The sequence below is a fragment of the Alligator mississippiensis genome, chromosome 2, assembly GCF_030867095.1.
Source record: "Alligator mississippiensis isolate rAllMis1 chromosome 2, rAllMis1, whole genome shotgun sequence".
NCBI lineage: Eukaryota > Metazoa > Chordata > Crocodylia > Alligatoridae > Alligator > Alligator mississippiensis.
Genome location: NC_081825.1, coordinates 206,718,596 through 206,742,366, shown reverse-complemented (window position 1 = coordinate 206,742,366; position 23,771 = coordinate 206,718,596). Strand labels below are relative to the sequence as shown.

The 23,771-nt window shown below is 42.7% G+C and overlaps 1 protein-coding gene across 1 annotated transcript in view; it reads right to left on the bottom strand.

Moving 5' to 3' along the window:
• LOC102561513 (doublecortin domain-containing protein 1) overlaps positions 1-18,978 on the bottom strand; it is a 96,729-nt gene extending 77,751 nt beyond the window's left edge. The window contains exons 1-4 of the mRNA XM_019476789.2: positions 18,859-18,978; positions 13,123-13,304; positions 2,306-2,416; positions 1,966-2,065 (exon numbers count right to left, since the gene is read on the bottom strand). Coding sequence (XP_019332334.2) covers positions 1,966-2,065; positions 2,306-2,416; positions 13,123-13,304; positions 18,859-18,894 — 429 coding nt within the window. The 5' untranslated portion in view covers positions 18,895-18,978. The remainder of the gene's footprint in view (positions 1-1,965; positions 2,066-2,305; positions 2,417-13,122; positions 13,305-18,858) is intronic.
• Between the last annotated feature and the right edge of the window lie 4,793 nt (positions 18,979-23,771).

Below are 23,771 nucleotides of genomic sequence, written 5' to 3'. Positions count from 1 at the left end.
TCAGTAAAAAGTATATCACTAAAAAAGTTTGGTTGTCAGTAAAAAGTCTGCATATTATCAATAAAAAAAATTGTTTTGTGCTGGCAGCCCTGGGCTCTCTCTCCCTCCCCTGGCTTCTGCTCCATGACCCAGCCCACGCAAGTGGGGAGGTAAGGCTCAGTGCAGTGCATGGTTCTGGGGAAGTCAGCAGCCCCAAGTACATGTCCAGTGCACTGCTACAGGAAGTTGTAGATAAGGTCCAGATGAGTGGAGAAGCACCCACTTGCCTGTGCTCAATGCAGAGGGATATGAAGGAGCCTGCCTACTTGTGTGTATGGTACATTGGAGTGGAGAAATGCCTGCCCACACATGTCCTGGGGAGCCCATGGTCCCTGCTGATGCGGCCATTGGGCATGTGGCCCATAGTCACTGACAAGTTGAACAGCCCTGTTTTAAACTATAGAAGAGATTCTGAATATTATATCTACGTAAAATGAAAAGCTAATCTGTAAAAAATTTCTAATTTTTAAAACAATAATCCACTAGGAAACCAGTATCAAATAATCAAGTAGGGTAGAAAGTCACTATCTAGACAATTTAATAATGCAAATAAATATAGCTTCCTGCAAGATAATCCTTTTTCTTGTATGATACATCCTAGCTCCAGTAAAAATGGCAAAGCACTAGGAAGTACTTTGAAATTGAAAATATTGCAAGTTGTGGTTTCACTGCTGCAATTGCTTCTTTTATTTAACAGGGCCCTTTTCACTATTTCATTGTTAAGTTTCTTCATGTTTTATGAGACAGTTAATGGAACAGCCTTCATAATAAATGGGTATAAGAGTAACCCTTTTGGAGTAGCAGTTAATGTAGTGTGGGGAATTGAAAAGAATGCATTTCTCATGCAAAATCCAGTATTTTGGCTTGCAGCACTAGACTCAGTATGAACAGATGTTGATTAGAATGGCAATACTTTTATAAAGTATAACAAAAGTGTGTTTTGATGAGTTTGGGATGCGGTTTATGTATTTGACTGTATGGGTTACTTTAACTTTTTTGAAAACTGAGTTGTTGTATTATTATTCATTAATCTGTAAGAAGTAATGATCCCACATTGAAGAAAAGGTGTGTAAGAAATTGGTGGTGTTGATTCCGATGCTTTTACTCCAGGTCTGCAGTGTATAGGCCTGCAAAAAGTTAAAGTTACAAAGTTCATGTCTATATGGTGCAAAGTAGTGCTATGCAGAGATACCCCAAGTAAGCTCTGTACATACAGGCTCTTGGACCAGACTCAGAGTATTTATATTATTAGGACTTTATGCCCAGGGTAATTTGCCACCAGTAATACCACTAGGGTGGGGCAAATGGGGCAGCAGCCCCAAGCACTAACTTGAGGGGGCCATGCAAAAATATTAGCTGCCACCACAGCTGCACAATTGCCCCGGTTGGCATGGTGGCTGCTGGAAGTCACCATGCCCCCATGCATCTCAGTACCCTGAATGCCCAGGTGCTTTATTACATCTGCTTGCCCCACCAATTAGTTTATACACAATGCTATGCTAACATGACTACTCTGCTTCTCATCCTAGAACTAGTATGCACAGGGATAGTTTGGATATCCGTGCATGGCTCTGTCATGCACTGTACAGACATACTCTCAATCCATTTGAGCTTCTCTTCCTGTCTATGCCTTGTAGCCCTCACCAAAATTTTCACATTGTGCCACTTACTTAAGCACCCAGCATCAAGATGCATCTCAGAATCCCTTACACGGCCCTTCTAAAATCAGTCACAGATTTCCTGTTTTTCCTTCTGCATTTGACTTTCAGCGTAGATAGTCACCAGGTACAGGCTTTAGGAAGGCCTTTAATAGGTCAACCCTATTTATCACTGTAGACAAAGGTACAGTGTTCCAATTGTATGGGAACAAAACATTCTGAAGTAATGTTATTACCTTGAGTTTCTTCCTTATAAATTTTTTCTTACCAGTTGATCTCTTTCAAGGTCTTTCAAAATAAAGATTTCCATCCCCTTTTCAGTGAATAATCTTCGAGCAGCAGTGCATAAATTCAACATTGTGGTACACCTTTAATAATAAAAAATAGACATACATACTCCATTTTTCATCAAGTTCACCTATGCTGGGAGCACTATTTTACTGACGCTGTAAACTATTAAAGCCCAGAATTTTTTGATTAAGTTACAAAGAATATTTTCAAAGCTAAACTAATGTAACATCAGACTGTTAAGTGATGTCATTTATAGATATACAGTATGTCTGGATAAATTTATGATTGGAAAACAAAAACTGCATTTGAATTTTTACCTTTCTAAGAAATGCTGGAATTCTATTCTATATATATCCATTCCAGAGTCTTCATCAGGGTGCATTTTCTGGTTCTCCTTTGTTTTCTGTCTCTTCTTTGCATTAATATTTCTAAAGCAAATAAATACAATTTTGATTGATACAGTGCATAAACTATCAGTTAAATAAGTGCAGTCTCAAAATTATCCAGTCATCCACTTACGCATTTTTCATGCAACAAACAAAACAAAACAAAAATCCTCTCAATATATAATTTAGCAAAATTTAAGGGATTTTCAATCATACACTTGTGAAAAGTTGATTTTTATCCATGGCTGTCAATCAAATACAAAGCTTTTTACCTAATGGAATCTGGGGACATTTGAGACTTACAATCACATACAAGGAAACCTCATTAAATACACTGTTTATCATTAAACTGCTGACAAAAGCAGCATGTGCTCAGTAATGGAAACCAAGTATGAAGATGATTAAATGAAGCCAACACTGAGCATGACTATAAAACACATGGCTCATACTGGGCAAACATACTGATATGAACCTTTTTATTATTTTTATGATGAAAGTATCAAAAACTTAAAAACCTGCATCTGCTTATATTGCAATATAAAAGAAAAGTTCATCAACTACAGGCCAACAAAACAAGAAGATGTCAAAACTTAGAAACCTGCTTCTATCACTTCCAAAACTTCCGACAAATAAATCCAATCAAAAACACAAAACATTTATACAGGGCGTGTCTACATGAGATGCTTAATGAGAAGTAGCCTAATAACACTGCACAGTCACATGCTGAGCAAAAACTATGCTAATACACTACTGCTCAGTAATATTAGGTTACTGTGTAGTAAGTGTCACAAAAAAACATGCACCAGCACTACTGCACAGTTGGGCTAGTGATAGACATTCAAAAAGCCAGAGCCTGAATTGATTTAATCTTTGCAGGCTAGTCTAACCTGGCTAGATTGAACCAATTTGCAAGTGAATAGGAATTCACAAAATGCAGACACATGCCTGCAGTGGCTCAGGCCAGGCACTGGGGGGTGCTAGAGCAGCCCTTGGCTGCAGGGAAGCTGTGATGGGGAGGCATGGCCAGCCCTGGCAGTAGCCTGGAGTGAACTGGCCTGGGAAGGGGTTTAATTTCCCCCCTCCCTGTCCCCACCAGCATGGACCTGAGCCAGGGTCTGCCAGGCACTCCCCACTTTGTTGCTGCTGTGGTGGGGCTGGGGTGTGGCCAAACACCAGTCAGCATGGCCCCCTGAGGCAGAGGAGGCAGGGAGAAGGGTTACCCCTCTACCCCTACTGCCCCTGGGGGACTCCAACTGGAGTCTGTCCACCCCAACTGCTGCTGCTGCCACTCACTTCCTGCATGAGGCGAGCGACACAATAAGCCCACTCCTTCCCCTTTTGCCAGATGCCAGAGGGAGTAGGGAATAACACCCCTCCCTGCCCCATTGCCTAAGGGGCCCTGCTGGCCGGTCTCTGCCCAGGCCTCTAACCCTGCTGCTGGAGCAGCAAGGGGGCAGTGTCCTGACGGGGCAGCAGCCCCCGTGCTGGTGTCTGGGGAGCATGAGCCTCTTCCTGGCAGGGGGGCTGCAAGCAGGGGGTCAGAGCTGCTACAGACTATGTGGGACAAGCAGTGGCACCAGGGCTTAGAGGGGGCATAACCCCCACAAGTCCCCCCAGTGCCACCACCGCTGCTCACCCTGCGAAGTCTGCAGCAGCTCTGCCTGCCCCACAGAGCGGCCCCTCTACCTGCAGCATGTCCTCCCACCCTACCGGAAAGAGTCTTGTGCTCCTCAGACACCAGGACAGGGGCTGCTGCCCCATCAGGACCCTGACCCCTCACTGTGGGAGCACCTGGCAGACTTTGGCTTGGGTCTGTGCCAGTAGGACAGGGAGAGAGTAAATCCCCTCCCCGGTCAGTTCACTCCAAGCTACGCTGGGGCTGGTCAGGCCCCCCAGTATCTGGCCAGGCCCCCGCCCCTGCCTGTCCCTGCTTAGGCTAGAGAGCAGAGGGGTGGGGCCAGCCCTGCTCCACTGGAACAGAGAGCACAGTCCAGAGAGCATGCTGGGATGCTGGGGGACTCTGGTTTATCTTAAGCCAGGAAGGGGTCTGGGACAGAAGTTGCATAAACCAGTTTGAGCTCAATCAGTTAAGTCTGATACCACATTCGACCAAGTTTATCTCAAACTGGTTTCAGTCATTTTGAAACTGGCTTATGTGCACTGAATTTATATTCTGTTACAGGTTTAAACCAGTTTCTGATCACTTAAACCAGTTTATGTGTAACTTCTGTCCCTAGCCTAACTGGTGTTACTGTACATTTAGTTAGTACTTCATTAAGCAAGTACTAAACCAAATGTGCAGTAACTAATGCACATAAATGAATATGTCACTGTGCCCACATTGTCCAATGAGTCCCTCCTTCCCCAAATCCCCATTAATCCAAGGGGCCTGGGTGCTTTTGTTCCTTAATACTGCATTACACCCTGTTAACTTTCAAGCTTGTCTATTAACACCTATCGCCCTTTATCCCATATATGTTTTGTCTTAACCCCTATCATGCCGTTTCCTAGCCAATCCATGGCCTGTGGCTACAGCTTCACCACCTTCCAGGCCTCATCGTCTTTTCACCCTCCTCGATGTACTAGGTATCTCCATTTTTCTCTTTTCCATAAATCCATTACCTGCTCCTTACCTAGTTCTCTTGTGTCTTGCCAGCAATACCACCCCAGTTTACTCAAGTCCAAACACAAGGTTTCTTCTGCTGAGAGTTCCAGTTGTTGCAAGACTAGTAAGTTTCTTGCCTTCTACAATGCTGCATGAAAGCTCACTACAGCTTTCCAGACTTTTCCTCCACCCTTCCTCTGGGTCCTGGCCTATACTCGGCAAAGAACCGCTTCTAGTGTGAGCTGGCTTTTAGCACCCAGCTGGTATAGGAGTTTCTCTGCCTTCCCACAGACTGTTCTGGTAAACTGATTCTCCCACCTCATCTGCCATTTGTTTTCTTACTTGCAACATGTTTATTTGGAGCATTCACCTGCTCTACACAGTCCCCAGCTGTAATGGAGCACACATACCAGAATGTGCTAGCAGCCAACTGAAGTCCTGGTGCTGCTTTTGTTAGCTTTTTTTCAAACACCCTCTTCCCAATTATCCATGCTTTTTCCCTATAAACCTCCCCACTAAGGATACAGTCTCTTTTCCCTGATTCAGGCCTTAATTTTTTTTATGGTTCACCAACTCTGTTTTGGCTATTGTCTGCATCCTGTACCAATTCACAAATTTTACAGTCTTTTCTTACATTGGCAGTATTCTCTCTGCTATTTGAACATTTCAGTCTACAGATCCAAAAATTAAGTCTATGCAGAATCATGAATGGACTACTACATCCACTCTAGTAAACTTCCTCTCAACTCCAGGCACTGCCTTTTGGGTGTCCTATAGTTTATGCTCTGCTAGCATCCTTGCCAGTATCCATGAGAACTTATCTAATCTCGAGGCATCACTTCCCATCCTATCCCTTTCCTCCAATATACAATTAAAATCTCAAACCAGTATTAGGGGCACTGTTTCTGCAAGGATGAAGGTTAGTTCCATTAAGAACTGTGTGTAAATGTTAAGTATTCTAACCTTTCCCCTCTCTTCCCCCCCAATCACCTACAGCCCTCTTTTCTCAGTTATTTCCTGATAGTTTATTAGCTGCAGCCGCAGATCTTTAATTAGTACCGCCATATCCACCTCCCTGTTCTCGTTACTGCCCAACTACATGGATAGGCCATGCTTCCATCTTCATGGGCATGTCTACATGTGCATTTACACCAGCTTAAATTTACTACACAGTAAATTACTGCATAGTAAGCAGCAATAGGCTGGTGCCTACACATGCAGATCAGAACAGCTTGCCATGTGCCCTTGTGGCCACTGGGGGCACCTCCAGCCTCTGGCCACATGGACCACTTCCACACAAGCATGGACGTTTGGCTCCCTAGGGACAAGTAGCAGTGGCACACCTCATGCCACCACTTCTTGTCCTCGGGGAATGCCTGTGCCACATGCACTTTGGTACATGGCAAGTTGCCCCGGCTGGCATAGGGGAGGCTGGGGCCAGCACAGTACTAGCCCCAGCACTCTTATCTGAGGTCCTGGGGGCCTCCTGGAGCTGCAGCCGTAGCAATCCTGCTGGGCAGAGCCTGACCGGCAGCCGCAGCACAGCTCCAAACAACCCAGCTCTGCTTTTTAGCAGTGCATGCTGCCCGAGCATGTGCTGCTCTGGGTTTTCTGCATTTTTTTGGAAACACAGGAAAAAAAACCAGAGCAGCACATGCCCGGGCAGCAGGCCTTTGTATGGGTACACAGGTGCGTGGGTGCAGTTTTTTAACGGGAACGGTTTTATCCTTTTGTGGTGTAATAGTTAGAGTGTAGATATATATAACTTTATGTATATAGAGAGACATATATTTAAAAAAAACCCCAAAAGAATCTCCTCCCATTTGAATTTAGCATCCATGTTTGAAAAGTTGGGTAGGAGAGGCTGGGTCCAGCAACTGTGCTGGCCCCAACAGCCTTACCTGCAGTCCTGGGGGCCTCCGGGAGCTGCAGCCACAGAACTCCTGCAGCAGGAAGCCTGGCCGGCAGCTGGAATGTGGCTCTAGCCAGCCAGGCTCTGGTTTTGGGTGGTGTACACTGCCGTCATGTGCACTGCCCCACTTTTTTTGGTGTGGGTTTTTTTGACTGTGGAATCTCCCAGGGTCAGAAAACCCACATGCACTACAAAGTAGCAGCGTGGGAAATGCTTGCATGTGTGGTGTGCGGCACCACAGACGGGTCTGCAGTGCTACATACGCATATCCATGCTCATCTGGATATGCCCAGAAAGTTCAAGAAGAATATCTATGAGAATTTCTGATAAACTCTACAGCATATAGGACCAACAGCTATCATAATTAAAATACGAACATTTACCAAATTACCACACCATGAAAACCAAAGCCATGAATTACTATTTCCTATTCTAAATGTAGGAAATTCCTGCAGTGTCCCTAAAGAAACACTGGTGTGGTTGGTACTGGTAAGTGATGAAATACGCAACACAGGATATTCATTTTCTTGTTGCCAAACAACATGGCTAAACAAACAAATAAATAATGTGGTCCACATTATTTCTGTGTGTACATGAATGCTGTAAGCTAAGCTATGGCAAATAAAGTAGCAGACAATAAAAGTAATTCTGGACATTTCCCCATAAATGGAGGCTCCTTTGAAGGAGAGCAACACAGATCACATATCACTCATAAGACAGTCAGATATATTTGCTAAACCAACAATAATACATGTAAGTAATACTGTGCTTGATTCATAATGAAAGCATAACAGTAATGAAATTCTGTGTTAAGCCTCAAATATTCAGTAACCTTATTACTTGTAAATTATCACAACTGAACACAGGCTTTAACCAAAATGTAAGAAGACAAGTCCCTATTCTGAAAAGTTAATTCCTTTGCTTCCATCCATTGCTTATATACTGTATTTGTAACCCTCACATCCTGAATCACCTATCTGAAATTCCCAGAGTTGATGTAAGTCAATGACCATACCAGTAAACCGTGAGTTTTCACTTCCTTGTCTTGTGAGATATTAACTTTTAAAGCCTACGACATTAATCAATTCCTGTAAGTTTAGATTTCCAGAGCCCTGGCAGCTCATGAATTGGTTAGAAAGAGCTATGTGGAGGGAGAGACACGGTTTTTAGCTGTTGGCAGGCAAGGGGAGAATCTCAGAAAGAGCTTATCCCGATTTGTTTCCTCACACTGGAAAGTGTACCCTTCTTCAGTTTGTCACTCACAACGTTTTTATTTAAATATGCATTACATGTAAATGTTTGAGAAAGCCTTTTCAAAATATTTATGAGGTGTTATCTAATATCGATGATCCTCCGGGGTCCCTTCCAGCCCAAATGTCTATGAAAATTGTCTCAGGGAAGGAGGGACAATACACCAAGTTTCAGAATGGTGTAATATATTATGACAAGTATGGCCCCAGTCTTACAAATAATTCTGTGCATTCTTTATCCTGAATTTGTGAATAATCTCAGTGATTTACATAACTGTGAGAGCAACAGAAAACAGAAAAAAGGCTTCCTATTCTAAATGACCTTGTTGAGAAGGAAATTTAACAATGTTTAAAAAAAGTAAGCACTGTAATTTCAGAGCAGATAGAAATAAAAAAGGGTGGGAAAGTTAGGACTAGTCATTAACTCTCTATGTAAAAAGATCTGAATTATTTTAAGAGCACTATACTCACATTTTAGATCTAGCAGAATGAACTAATTATGAAATGTATGCGTCAAAGATTTCAATTTCAGGCTTGACTTTACTTTGAAAATTAATTTTTTACTTTATCATTTTTGCAGGCATCTCAGTGGACAGCCTATCTGAATGCTACTCATTGTTCAATGATGTATGAAGTATATTTAATCAATGTGAAGAAAGTAATATTAAACTATTATCAGAAGCATCAAATGTTCTAAAAACCTCAAAAGAAAGGTCAAAAGGTAACATCTCTACTAACAATATGAAAAACAATGTATTTAACTTATTCTTTACACCAAAACTTTACAATGATATATGAATTATTATCTTTTTGTCACATGAAATGACAAATGTTCCCTTTGTTTTAAATACAGAATATTTTAAATAATAGAAATGATTCATGTACATATAAATAAGCAAGATTTTTTTCAATATTTTGCTTGAGAGTATTTTGAATAATCATTTCAGTGGTAAACAATATTTTGAATAGCCAATTGCAGATTTCATTGATATGATCTATGATCATTATTCAACCATTTACTGTGTTAGAGAGCTAACTGTAGTAAATGCCAACAGGAGCAATTATCCCACAACTAAATAGCTATATATTTTAAAGTCAGGTACAGGCAATCCTCGACTTACAATGTTTCAAGTTACAACATTTTGCACTTACAACCTTTATAAATTGACACCCTGTTTCAACTTTCTGGGTGCATCCACACATGCAAGCACGTGCACTTGCAGCAGCTCAAATAGAAGTGGTACAAATTTGATCCGGGGCTTTTTGCCTCAGCACATGTGTTCAGACATGCACTTTGTTGTGGAGCAAATTGTGCCACTTGGGGCAAAATAACACTGCCTGGCTCCTCCCAGATCTGCAGCCAGGGGGAGCTACAGCCCAGGGCCAGCACCTGTGCTGTCCCCAGCAAGATAAAAAGCTGCTCTGTCTTGGCCCCAGCAGTACAAAAACCTGCCCTGGCCAGCAGCTCAGAGTTACTTGACCTCAGGAGCTTCTGGAGCCCAGGCAATTGGTATCTGGGGACACTACCCCTTGTGTCAGCTAGACTGCGGAAGCAGCATCCCAAATTCACTTTTTAAAGTACCCCAAAATCCACATTCTTCCACAATTAGAACAAAAGGGAGAGGGAAAGGGGGATTGATCAGATGGGCAATGTTTTATTGTTATATTTACAATGTTAAAGAAATTTGAAAGCCTATCAGTGTCTCTAGTATCATAATAAATAAATCCTAAATATCTATATGTTTTAATGTTTGCTTTGGGTTTCCTTATCACATGGTGGGTGGTGGGTGTGTGATGGGGGGATGTGGGGTTTGCAGGAGGGGGTAGGAAGGGAGGTGGGGGGATTTGGGTGGGTGTGGAGGGATGTGGGAGGATGTGAGTCACTGTGTGGGTAGGTATGGTGGGACTGTGGGTGTGGAGGCTGTTTAGGAGGGGTGGGTCCCCTGCATGAATGCTGCATGCCCCCGGTGGCTGGTGGGGCACAGCAGCACTGGTAGCAGTGGGAGCATGGTGGCAGTGGTAAGCAGGGAGCTCCTGCAGATGCCGCTGGCACTGTCGGCAGCAGGGGGAGGGGTGGTGAGCAGCGAGCACCCACAGACACCACTGGCAGCAACAGCGGTGGCCAGCAGTTGACTGCAACAGCTGACTGCCCACAGACACCACTGGTGGCACGGGGGGGAGGGGGCAGCAAGTGGCAACCACATACAGGCTGGAGACTGGAGATGAGCAGGAGAAGAAGCAGGAGGCTGGAGAGAATAGGAGACTGAACAGGAGGCTCATTCCCCCCACCCCTGTTGGTTCCCCTGCTCCCCATTCATTCCCCTCATCCACTGTTCATCCCCCCAGCCCCCTGTTCATTTCCCCTGCTCCCCATTTATTCCCCTGCTCCCCACTCATTCCCCCTTCCCCCTATTCATTTCCCCCCTCTGGTTCATTCCCCCCACCCTCTGTTCATTCCCCCAGCTCCCCGCTTGCTCTCCCAGCCCCCCACACTCACCGGCAGTAGCAGAGAATGAGCAGGAGACTGGAGAGAGCAGGGGAAGTCTCCAGATTATCTCCAAGAGCTTGTCTCCAGCCTCCTGCTCCTTCCCCTGCTTGTCTCCAGCCTCAGGAGGGAGCAGGAGGCTGGAGACTGCCCCTGGAGACATTCCCCTGCTGTCTCCAGCCCCCTGCTCTTTCCCCTGCTCTCCAGAGGCTGGAGACAAGCAGGGGAAGAAGCAGGGGGCTGAAGAAGTCAGTTTAAACTTTACAACGCTTGATCTGATGTGATGCCACACCAGTGAACAAGTTTGTTGCATTGCTCATCTCCCTGGAGAACATCTGTCCAAACTTCCTTGGACATTTTCTTTAAGAAAGCAGACAAGACTTCAGAAAAACCTGCAGCCAAGACTCCTGAGAAGACTCCAGCCACAAACCCTTCAAAAAGTCCAAACAAGAGCCTTTCAAAAAGTCCAGCAAAGTCACCTCAAAGAAGTCCTTCCCAATCAATATGATTGCTAATTACAATATAAATACATTAATGTAGCTATATTACTCATCTATATAATTGATTAAATACAAAATTCTGGGTTATTTTTGGTGAAAATAGGGTATTGGGCCTTGGTTTAGGAACAAATCCCACATTTATAATATTGTTTCTTATGAGAAAATTGGTTCTGAGTTACAATGTTTTGACTTAAGACATGGTTTTCAGGAACCAATTGTGTCGTAAATCCAAGGACTTCCTGTATTTTAATCAATACTCACAAGCATTCAAATCTTTTCCACGTTGAGTTCAATTCAAACATGATCATGACAAAACCCTTAATTACACACCTCTGTTAACTCCTTAAACTTTCTCACTATTACTAATATAGGGTCATTTTCATGTGGTCTTTAAAATACCAAAACATACAGAATGATTTCGCAGAATAGAAGGGGGCAATTTTTTTGGCAGGTGTGCCATAAATTAGCCCCACACCCTCCCCTAATTTCACTCTACTCCTCTTCCACTGCCCAATCCCTGCCCTGTCCTGCTTTCCTGATCTGCTGCTTTGCTTACTGCTTCCTGCCCTGTGCCTCCTGCTCAGTGTGCAGCTCTGTTTCTACTTCCTGCCCTATTTGCCACTGTGCTGCCTATCCCCTCCTTGGTACTCTACATGCCACACCCAGAGGCTGCCCCCCCCACCATTTGTGGCATATGTGCCGCAAGGTAGCCACCCCGTATCATAATATCAGTAGAAAGAAACAGGCATTATTTTAAAGCAAGTTGTTCAAATTCTGTCATTCAATGACTATTTTATTGAAAATTCATTAGAAGTTTTAGTCCATTTCCAAGCTGATCAATGTCAGTGAATTAAAGACATTTTCACAATGGGTCTCTTGGACGACAGTTGCAGCAGACTTGTGGCAGACTGAGATGGAGAACCTTCACTTTCCACTCTATCTTGTCTCTTTGACAAACAGGATTTTAATCTCTGTCTGTATTAGTGCTACTCTGTGGGTGCGCCTATATGAGACGCATAATGGGAAATTAGCACAGTTTACTGTGAAATAATGCTTATCTCCCAGCCTGAGCTCTGAGGCTCTGGCTGGGAGACCTTTATCTCCAAGCAGCAGCTCACTGAGGACAGGACCATCACTGGGAGATGGTTATCTCCCAGCCCAAGCCCTGTGACTGCAGAGCTCAGGCTGGAAGGTAAGCATCTCCCAGTGGCATCCCCTCAGTCATGGAGCCAGTGCTGGGAGCTCCCTGCTGGCAAGGGCTAGGGAGCTGGGTGTGGAACAAGCTCCTCATCCTCTACTCCATGATTACAATTGTGATTGCAGAGCAGGGGCTGGGAGCTCCCTGCATGGGGACAGTTCCTTGCCCAGCCTGGAGCTGACTGGGAGATGCCCTTGACTGGGATAGTTCCCAGCCAGCCCCAGGCTGTTGCAGAGAAGCACATGCAGCCTAAAGATGGCACAGCAAATATAGGCTGGAATAAATGCATGTGTCAATGCGCCCTGTCCATCATAATACAGACCTAAAACAGCATGTTAGTTTTCACCTTGTGTGGTTTTTACCTTGTTTATCAGGAAATATATCAGCTCAGGGTGTACACTAACTTCAAAAGAAAGAAGTGATGTCAAGAAGCTGCCTCTGAATCAGGTTCCTCTGCATAATAACATATTGGACTGCCAGCAACAGACTACAGGCAAGCAAGCTTTTGACAATTTAAGCTCATGCATCATAAATTAATGACCAAAGAATAATTCCCAGCAGCAATTAGAGTAAATTACTTAATAAATAGAGTGTGAATTGTCTGTGTTATTTGAGAATGAGAAAAGTGGTTGCTTTGGGAGACTACTGTGGCTTTTGAGTAGGATCCTGATTAAATTATTCGTAACACATTCAATGCACTATATGCTAACTGAAGGTATACTCAAGTTAAAGTAAAATATAAGTCTTAAGACATTTTTAAGTTTACGACATTATTAAAATTAACTTCTGTTTCCTTACTGTCTACTCAGTACAGTTGTAAGATCAGGTACAATGATGGTGACAGCCCTGCTTTTGTCCATGTCTCCATTGCGTAACACCCGTAGTCTCACAGGCATAAGCCAATCTGATTTCATACCAGCTGGTTTCTTTAGTGAGGGACTATTTGGAATCAGCAATCCTTCAATTGGCCAATCAAAAGCCTTTTAATATAAAAGCAAATGGTTAGTGGATTTTATATACATGGTTCAGGGAATAATCATATGTGCAATAATCATTGCAGTCTACCACATTATATAAACCTTTATAATGCTTTTATAGTTAACCATGATACAAGTAAGCATGTTGCAAGTGTTTGGAAACCACAGTGATAGTTGAGGTACAGGAACCTAGATAGAAGAGAGGTCAACAGAAAAATAGGAAATATTACCACCAACCTTTGTGTAGATCTGCTGTCCAAGGAAAGAACATGACAAAAATCCATACAGTTTTCAGTAAAAAGAAAAAAAGGAAGGACAGTGCAGGAAACAGGCAATATTTTTAGACAGATACCCTTCAGCACTATATAATAAACTTCAGAGATGAGTGAACAAAGATCATCATTCTCTACATCAGGAGTCAGCAACCCCCGGCACACGTGCCAAGCATGGCACTCAAGGCCATTTTGCTCAGCACGCCACTGCCAAGCCAGGCTCTAGGCAGCTGCTGCCAGCCACGGAGCCCAGGCTGCTCCCAGCAGGTAGCTGGGAGGCTGAAAGCCCTGCTGCAAGCAGACTGGGCTCCTTGGGCTGGCTACAGGCCGGAGGCTGCAAACAGCTGCTCTGGGCTCCAGCATGTTGGCACTCCAGCACTTTCCAAGGTAGACATTGTTTTTTTCAGCGCTCTGGCCAAAAAAAGTTGCCTACCCCTGCTCTACATTGTGGGTAGGATCAATACTGTTACAGTGTAGGTTCTTATACTTTTTCCACAGTACGTACCACATTTTAATAATCATGTCCCTGATCTGTAAACATGTATGAACGTGCTTTGCTTTACCTTATTACTGTAAATAGTTCCATTTGGTTCCAGCACTGTTGGGGTTTATATTATGTCAAAGAAAACCTCCCCTTCTAATTTCACAATCACAAAAGTATTTGTTATTGAATGATATCTTTGTAACAAACATATATCAAGGAAGCAGGAAAGCATTAGTGGGAAAGTGTCCAAATATTTTGTCTTGAATGTGACAAGTGTTTTGCTTTTTTCATTAAAAGTACACATCATACTGTCTGCTTTCACTGTTCAATTCTCCCTCTCCTATCCAGTTTACTCTTTTACTTTTGCAAAGTGTACTGCCCAGCTGCTCGATTTCTTCTGTCCTTTTTATGCTTTTCATTTTGTATTGTTGACAGCTGATTACCCATTAATGGGCAGCTTTAACTGTTGCTACCAAGAACAGAGGCCCTTGAGAGATGCTCCTAGTTCCTCTCATTGGCTAGGGACAGAAATGACACATAAATTAGTATAAGTGATCAGAAACCAGTTCAAATCTGTAACACAAAAGAAGTTCAATGCACATAAACCACTTTCAAAGTGGCTGAAACAGGTTTAAGATAAACCTGGATGGATGTAGTATCAGACTGATTTAGGGTAAATCAGTTTATTGAACTTTGGTCCCAGATCCCCTCCACACACAAGTTAATTCATAGAGCCCCAGCATCTCAAGATGGTTTGCACCACCCCATAAGTGTAGTGTGTGATTGAATGAAGTTTTAGCAAGATGTAATGTAAGGCCAGAACATGATAGCTTAAATGGCTTGGCATTTGAATAGGTTATGTTTAGATTAAGTAATAAGGGTATTATATTGATAGTAATAAGTTTAGTGGAGATATAATATAATATATATATTATGTGTAATCATTTATATATGTAATTAAGCCATGCATGAACTTTTTATATAATGTGTTAAGGATAGTAGTGTGATTGATTGAATGATTGTAAAGTGTATGGAAAGTTTAGAGTGTGCCTGTGTAAGCATGAGGAGGTTTGCTAAGGAGCTGAATATGCAAGTTACCAGACAATGAACTGATTAATGGATGGCTGAAGAACCAGTCTGTGACCAGGTGCAGAGGAGATAGGCTAAGCAACAGGATAAAGTATGAATTCTGCACGTCTTACAATTTAGCCTAAACAACTTTCAAGGCTGGAAGACTGACTTTTATGACAGGAGTGACCCCGAGCTGAGATAACGAAAAGAATGATAAGAAACAACATCTGGATGAAGACGTACAGATAGAAAAGTACCTCAATTTCAGACAAAGACTTGAAATCTCTATAAAAGTGGGATGCAGTAATGCCAGAGCAGGAAACTTACACTCTGCAACATCAGGGAGCACAGGCATGTCTGTTCACCTCTGCTCCCATTACCCTCAATGAGCCTGGGCTGGCCACCCAGTCCTAATATTGAGCAAGCAAGCTGGTAACTATAACATCTAAATACAGTGTGTGTCTGTTTGTCTGCATGTGTGTGTTTCTGAGTATGGTGTGTTTAGTGTATGTCTTTGTATGTTTTTGTTTTATGTAATTAATAAATGCGGCACTTTGCCTTACCCCCCCCTTATAAGGTCTCGCTCATGATTTGAGCAATTGGAAATTTGTGTAACATAAGCCCCTCCTCACAGGGTGGATGGGCTAGCCTTGGCCCAAGTTGTCTGCTCCAGCTAAGCAGGGAAGCATGCTCTAGCACCTTCTGGCTCGGGATACTGCAGGCATCTGGCTGCATTTCCAGAATCACTTTTGATTATCAGTTCAATCTATGAAGCTTAGACTAACCTGAAAAAGGTTGAATCAATTCAGCCTCAGGGTTTTTGGCTGTCTGTGCTTAGCCATAAGGGACAGCCACACTGTTAGGGGCTAGCTTGTCACACTTCTTTGTTTACAATTATTTCTATGAGTATCCAGGTTCTGTTTTCTAATGTGGAAGAGCCTAGACAGCTAGAAAAGCTGAACTGGAACCAAAAGGGAGAGGAGCCAATACCATGTGACCTGCTTAGAGTCTGCAGATCTCCAGTGCCCCTGCACTGTAATTTGAAAACATCATGTTAATGAATGAATATTAAAGAGGAATGGGATTTTCTTAAACCTCACTGAAATCTGAGCCTCCTTATGTGAAAGGGTAGATTTGAGATCATGGCAGTGAATCACACCAGGTAAAGGAGGTTATCATGGATCAATCAAGAGTTGATAAAATACAGGATTATACGGATTAAATTGAGATTATAGCTAGCAAATGAGGAATTAAGGATATAAAGCAATGAGGGAGAAGCAAGAAGTTAGGTGATTTAAGCAACATAAATGTAATGTAGGCAAGTTAATGTTGGAACAATTAATCAGTTAACTGCCAGAATGTCATGGTTTTTAGTGAATGATCTCACAAAGTTAATGCTGAATAACCTATTTTCAGATATTTAATTTCCCATGTAATTTCTTTTTTAAATACAAAAAAATGAGAGAGAGAAAAATATGAAGATAATTGGCTTGTACAGGTTACAAATTGCCCTGGCTTTATTAGAATAGCTTATAAAATGTTGGACTGACTAATTTTCACAGTGTAGCTGTTTAAGTATACACTTGTTTTGACTAGTGTCCCCAAAACTCTGCTAACATTAACGCCATTTATTCAAACCATTTTGTCCCTCTGAATTCAAGAAAACATTAATCTCTTCCTTCCCCTCAACTTGCCCAATATCAGGTACTACTGAAATAGTAAATTGTAACATTCGTTGTGTGTGAGTGTGTGTGGTGGTGGGAGGGGGGGGTGTCCAAAGGTACCAAATGAATGAGATATACTGGAAGCTAACAGGCCTATGCAGCCTGATCAATAACACTGATTTACAGCAAATGTCAACTTTCAACTCAATTCCTGTTTCATTTCTATTAATAAAAACTAATCTAATCTACTATGTCTAGTTTCTGCTATGGGTTCATCATTAAACAGTTCTATAAACCTAACCTACTTTGAATTTGTGCCTACTCTAATTAGTAACATTGACAGACATGTTGAAGGGGTTAAAAGTAAACCTTTCTTTACTCATCAAAACAAGGAAAAGACCTGCTTTGCTATGATTTGGGTTGACTGAACATGTGTAAAACCAGAGAAAGTTAGAAAAAAAATTACAAGCATATACTTCAAATTTGAAATGTAACCTAAGGAATATGCTCTGTGGGTGAAAATGTAAGCAGACAATATACCTTTTATTGCTAACTAATGTCTGAGTTACAGGAAGACAAGGTTCCTTGGGTGAATTTGATATCTTTTATTAGACCAACCCAAATGGTTGGAGAATAGTTATTAAGCAAGCTTTTGGGTTCAAAAACCTTACAGGAAAGCATTGGTTGCAATAAGTTACAACAATATAATGGCAAAAAAAGAAAATAATAAATTATCTGCACATGAAAAGTAAAACACTGAATGGCATATCGCTCTGGAGAGTTACTCGAATCCAAGACAAAGCTCTTTTCATTTATCTAACATGGGGAGAAAGCACCTCATCATGGTTTCACATACAACTGGGAAGACAGATGGCTGCTAAGGCTCTGACTCTAGGCCTGACCTGGATTTGGGGTTGGAGATGGAACTGCAGCTGCTGAGCATCTCCTGCTGCTTCTGCCCTCTGCAGCCTTTGTCACCCCATCCTCCCTCCCTGTCACTGCCTCTATCCCCTCTGCCTGGCCCCCTGAATGCCTGCACCCCCACCTCCTCTTCACCCCTACTTATCTTCCTGCCACCTCTGGCTCCCTTCCCTTCATGATTGCCACTTACCCTCCCTTTCTAGCCTCCACTCCAGCCTGGGGCATGGTTGCCCCAACCAGGCAAAGCAGCAGTGGTAGGGGTACAGAAGCAGTAGGGGAAGAGGGAGGGGAAAGGTTGGGGAGCAGGCAATGCCAGGGAGAGGCAGCTGGGGGGCAACTGGCAGGTCAGAGGCAGTGGGGAGGTTGGCAGCAGGTGCCAGGTATCAGAGGAACAGTGGGAAGAGGAGGAAAGTATAGGAGGGAACAGGGAGTGGCAGGGGGGGAGGAACTGTGTGGGGGCAGGGACAACAGGGCACAGCAAGTGGGAGGGGAGGCAGGCCCTGGGGCACACAGGCACAGTGGTGGAGGCAGCAGGGCAGACAAGTGCTGGGAGAGACAGGTGGCATTGAGCAAGTTTGCGGGGGGATTCATAGATTGTTAGGGCCTGGATGGGACCTTGCAGATCATCAGGTAACCTTGCATATAATGGGCAGGGGTCAAGCCACTTCACACCTTTACTGCCTTTACTCTTACTGTCTTGCCTACCACCTGTCCCCCCACCATCTTTCCCCTACTTCCTGGCACTGTTTGCCCTACTGCAGCAGTGGAGGGGACAAATTTAATTCAACCCTCTAATATTTAGATTATATACCTGTAAAATTATAACTAATTTATACATTTTACAGGTATAGAATCTAATTATTGAAGGGTTGTCGTAAATTCAGAGTTGTCCTGGATTTGGGTAAATATGGTATTGGTGTTTCAGAGCTAAAGACTAGTAGAGCAAATCTGACAATTCCAGTGAATTTGCAATAATTTATTAAAGCAAGTGATACCCTCTGCACTACTCCCAGCACTATTTACATTTCTGATTTTCCAAGTTGCAAGAATTGAATGACATACTTGCATAGTACGTTACATCTTCTCTGCTTCACTTGAGAAAAAAAACTATTCAATCTGTTATTTCTTTTTTCCACTGAAATTACCTCATTAAGTTCTCCATTTGGAAGGACAGGCCACATGTATGTCAGCTTGTTTCACAAGGGATTCTCCACTTTGGAATGTTTCCATTGGCAAGGTTTAGTTGTTCCTTCATGCTTTATGGCCCACCTGAGAAAAGAAAGTGAAATCATTTTTATAATTATACTTCCATCTGGGAATAATTCTTAAGCAGTTAAATTGCAGCTTCCTGGGTAAAGCAAAATTATGGATCTGGTTTTGAACCTCCTACCTCTATAGCTGGGTAAGCTAAAGTCATGAATCCAGAAAAAAGGATAAACTTGGAAATCTATATTGCATTCAGAGCTTTCCCAAATGTAGAGGTATCTATTTCTTGGCTCACTACAGAGATTGATTCTGAGGTGTGAAACTGGGTGCTGATCCCATGATCAGCTATTTGTTGTTACACTTCTTCTATGATCTAGATTTAGGGTTCACCAACTTTCTTCTACACCTTTCTGGCGTATGGGCAGTCCCAGAAGAGGTGGTCGATTGTTTCTGGCTGCCAGTAGCAGGTCTGTCTCGGGCAGTTCGATGGACCCCTCTGCCCTGCACTGTTTTTCGAAGCCCGCATAGGGAGTGCCTGGTGTGCTGCCTGCCAGTTCAGGTCTCGGTGCTTCTTCTGCAGGTCCTTGTGGAAGATTTGCTCCCACATGGTCTGGCAGCTGTCACCAGGTTGTAAGCCTACAAGGCAATATGGTGTGTCTGCCCTTATTACCTCCCGTATCTTGTGGTGGTTTATCAGGGTCGCTAGGGTTGAATCATGCAGCTTGTATTTCTCTCAAAAGCACTTCAGGATCTCATAAAACCATGGAGAATCCATGGCCACGGGCTCCTATTTGTCACTGTGTGCACTTGCCACTCTCGGAGCAACTGCCTTGCAAAATACTTAACGAAGCTGGCTGTTTTAGATTCCACCCCTGTTTCCAATTTGCAACCCTGTCTCATGTATTTGGCCCAAAGGAAGAGAAGGACATCTGGCATCCCTCCACCTCTGGACTATTTAGTTTTGTACATTTTGGTCTTCGCTACTTTCTCCCATGTAGAGTTCCAAAAGAAAATACAGATGGCTCTCTGGATTCTGCAAAAAACTTGTTCAGTGGGTAGGGAAGAGACTAGGGTGGTGTGTAGCAGTATCAGCAGGAGCACCACGTTCATCAGTGCCACGTGCCCCTCTATTGACAGACAGCGTGATTGTCATAGCCCTGTTCTCTGTCTGGTCTTGGCCTCTACCTTTTCCCATTCCCTCTGCCCCACCAGCTCTGGGTCAAACTCCACCCCAAGGATCCTTAACCGTTCCTGGGGGACAGAAACCCCCAGGAGTGATAGGCCCCTGAACTTAGCCCCTTCTGCTGCTCTGTGTACCTGGGTGTGTTGTAGTGCTCTTTCCACTGACCTTTTGTCCTTGCATATGATGTTTAGATCATCCATGTACATGAGGACTTTTGGTCTCCTCCCCATTCCTCCCAGGAATTTTCATTCCCTTGACCTCCTCCCCTGTCTGAGTTGTTGTGCTCATTGAGTGCCCATTGAGTGCTGTCCTATTCTGACGCACAGTAAATTAGTTTACTCCAGCCTCATAGGGGCACATGTGTAGACACTGAGACATTTACTGCACAGCAAATTAGTCAACTGTGCAGTAAACATCTTGTGTATACATGCCCACTAAGCAGTGCTGAGCTGTGCGGTCACCATGGCTTGAAATGCTATTGACTCTGCTGGGGCCCAGCCCAATGAACTATTTTGTAAATCTTGAGCCTCTTGGTTTTGGACTAATATCATGCATAATTTGTACTATCTATAAGTACATGTTTTTATAAGTGTGTTTCTGGAGTACCTGTGCTAAAACTTGCAGTAAAATAAGTAAAATGTATCAGTCCTACTTGAACTAAATCTATGGATACTATATGCACATAACTTCAGGTATGTTTGTTTCAAGGTTAGTGTTTTCAAATTTGCTTCTCATTTTTGTGTGTTCAGGGAGAGCAGTGTCTGACAATGGTGAGGGCCTACATGGGGAAGAAGTTGGCAGGTAGAGGGCATAGGGACTACTTGACTCCAGATTTACTTTCCCTGCTATAGCAGTAGGAGGGGGACAAATTCAAGATATACCCCAATGATTTGGTTCTATATCTGGAAAACGATAACAAATCTATCCATTTTCCATATATAGAATCTAATTATTGAAGTCAAAGGAGGATGTTTGGCCCTATACCAATGGTCACAGACTACATTGAGGGATTGAGGGGAAATGTGCATTTACTAGGCTTTCACAAGTACCAGTTGGATCCAGTTGCTGCATTTTGCACACTTTCATGTTAAAGAAGTCCTATCAGTTGGAAATGAAACACTGAACAAAGCAGATGTGTATCAGGATCCTGGGTTCTCAGGGATTTTTGAATAGCACACGGTGCCCAAAATAAAATAAGCTAAGAAAATAATGTGACTAGTAGAAAAGAACAGTTAAAAACCTCACTATAGTTGAAACTCTTCAGAAATATGGAGGTCATCTGGAGAACAATGCTTCACTATCTGCAAACAATGGGTGCCAGTCAAAAAAATAGCAATCAGAGGGCAGATTTATTTACGACAATAGCAAGTTTTGAAGCCCTTGATGTTTTTAATACTATTCTGTTAACTCAGGTGGAGGAGCCCAACTATAATACAGGAATCTGAGTACTGAACTCTGTGTAAAAATGAAGCTACAAAACACAGACTACAAAACAGTAGCATAACTAGGGATAAGCAAGCAGGTGCTAATTTAGAGGGGATGCCAGAATGACGTCTACTGAAGAGCTTGCACTGCTGCTGCAGCTACCCATGCCATTGCAATCATGGCCCTGGGCAGTTCCTTCATCTCCCACCTGCCAAGTGCCATCTCTCACCTCAAGTGCCAAAATTCCTAGTTACACCTCTGCTATAAAAAGAAGGTGACCAGACAGAAAAAAAATATAAATGATCTAAAATGAAAGAGTTAGTCTTGCATTTTGGAGGTTTAATTGGGCTCGTCGACACATGCACCTCAAGGCACAGTTGTTAGTGCTGTTGTTTAGTACTTGCTTTAGGAAGTACTAAAGGATGGTGCAGTAACAGCCATTACTGCACTGGCCCAGTGGTGCATGGTTGCTTTTAGATGCTACGTCACCATAGTGGTGCGCTATAGCAAGGTAGCTCATCGCTCGGTGACATAATGTCAGCATCATGGTTTGTGCCCGCCAACACTGTAGCATTATATGCCCACAGTGTTCCTAATAAGAGACCAGATTATACCTGGCATCTGGGACAAAAGATAGAGAGATTATTGAAAGATCCAGAATTAATCTTTGAGGAAGCAATTAGAATTTGCTGAACAAAAAAATGTTACCCAATCTAGGATGAAACTCATGGAATTTTGATAGTATTCTGACATGGATATGATGGAAAATTCAAAATACTATAGGAAATAAAACTGAGGCAGAAAGTCATGCAAGGTCACTTTCCAGAACAAACTACTCATGATGTGGCAAATGATATGTGCCAAGACAGTGTCTGGCTTTTGGAAAAAAAAGCTGAGAGTATTTCATCATTATATCGTTTTGTAAGATTCTGTAAACCCAAATCAGCATGCCCCTAATGCACAGGTATGAAAAATATTAACAGATCAGCATTTTACTACTGATGAGGACAAATTATATTTTTAGATGCTCTACAGTCACATATTAAGGAATGTGCACAGCTTGGGCAAAGTTAGGCACGACAAAGCACCAGCAGCTCAGTGGAATTTAGGGTAGCAATGGACAATGTTGCAGTAGGTGGTGACTGGCCAGCAGCCTGAAAGCAAATATGTCTCACTTAAATGTTCCAGAAACTGTGACATTACTCAGAAGGAAAAGCCAGTCAGTCAAAATTAAATTGGTGAAAATTAGGACTTGCAGTGGCAATCTTATTCCCACTAAAAGAGGATGTGAATTAAATGTATGAATAAACAACAAATTGAAAAGCTATCACTTGTAAGAATTCCGGGGGGGGGGGGGAAGTATCTTTTACCAGATTAAAGCCACATCAAGCCTGTGGTTTCCTCATTTGAGAGACAGAGTACCAACATAATTGAGAAAGAAATGAAGGATACCTTCCAAGATTTAGGGAACCTCTGAAAAGAAATACAATACAGATGAAAGAGTCCAACAGCCCCACAAGTCATGAAGCTAGAAAAGGTTTCCTCATTGTAAGGCAGAGTCTAAAGGAAGAGCAGGGTAATTTCCCTGCTTGGGAAGCAAGAGAGATTTTTTCTGCTGGGCCCACAAGGAAATATATTGTCAGCTAAAAGGAAGAAGTGCTCTGGACAGCACTGAATTGGAATCAGGTTTTAACTGATTTTGAGTAAAGACTTTGTAAATTTTATCCAGGGATTGTGGTAGAAATTTGCATTTATTGGTTGGAAACCACTGGAGTGGAATTATAGTCCACAGTATGGAATTATAGACTTTGCTCTTAGGACTTTTCTCTCAGTTGTGCCTTGACACTAGGTTCCTCCTGATGCAGGGCAATGCTTAAAAGATATCATTCATATATTAATTTTTTTTCCTTTTCTGGGTTGATGTGTCCTTGTTCCTTTTTAAACTTTGTTCCTTTAGTTTTTAATGTTCATACCGGTATTGGAAAAGGAAGGAAAGGAACAAAAACGTGCTACTGACATTCACTTAAGCATCAGACTTTTCTGGATTCAACAGCATATTTTGTGGGACTGTAAAGTTTCTGCCAGGTTTTCCATATTATTGTTAATGAACATTCACAGCATACACCAAAAGGTCTTCACAGAAAGTGCTATTAGGCTGCCAAATTTCAGCACAGTGTGAATTTTTATAGCAAAGTCATAAGCCCCTGAAAATTGTGTTTTATAAATGAAAAGCTGACAGACACT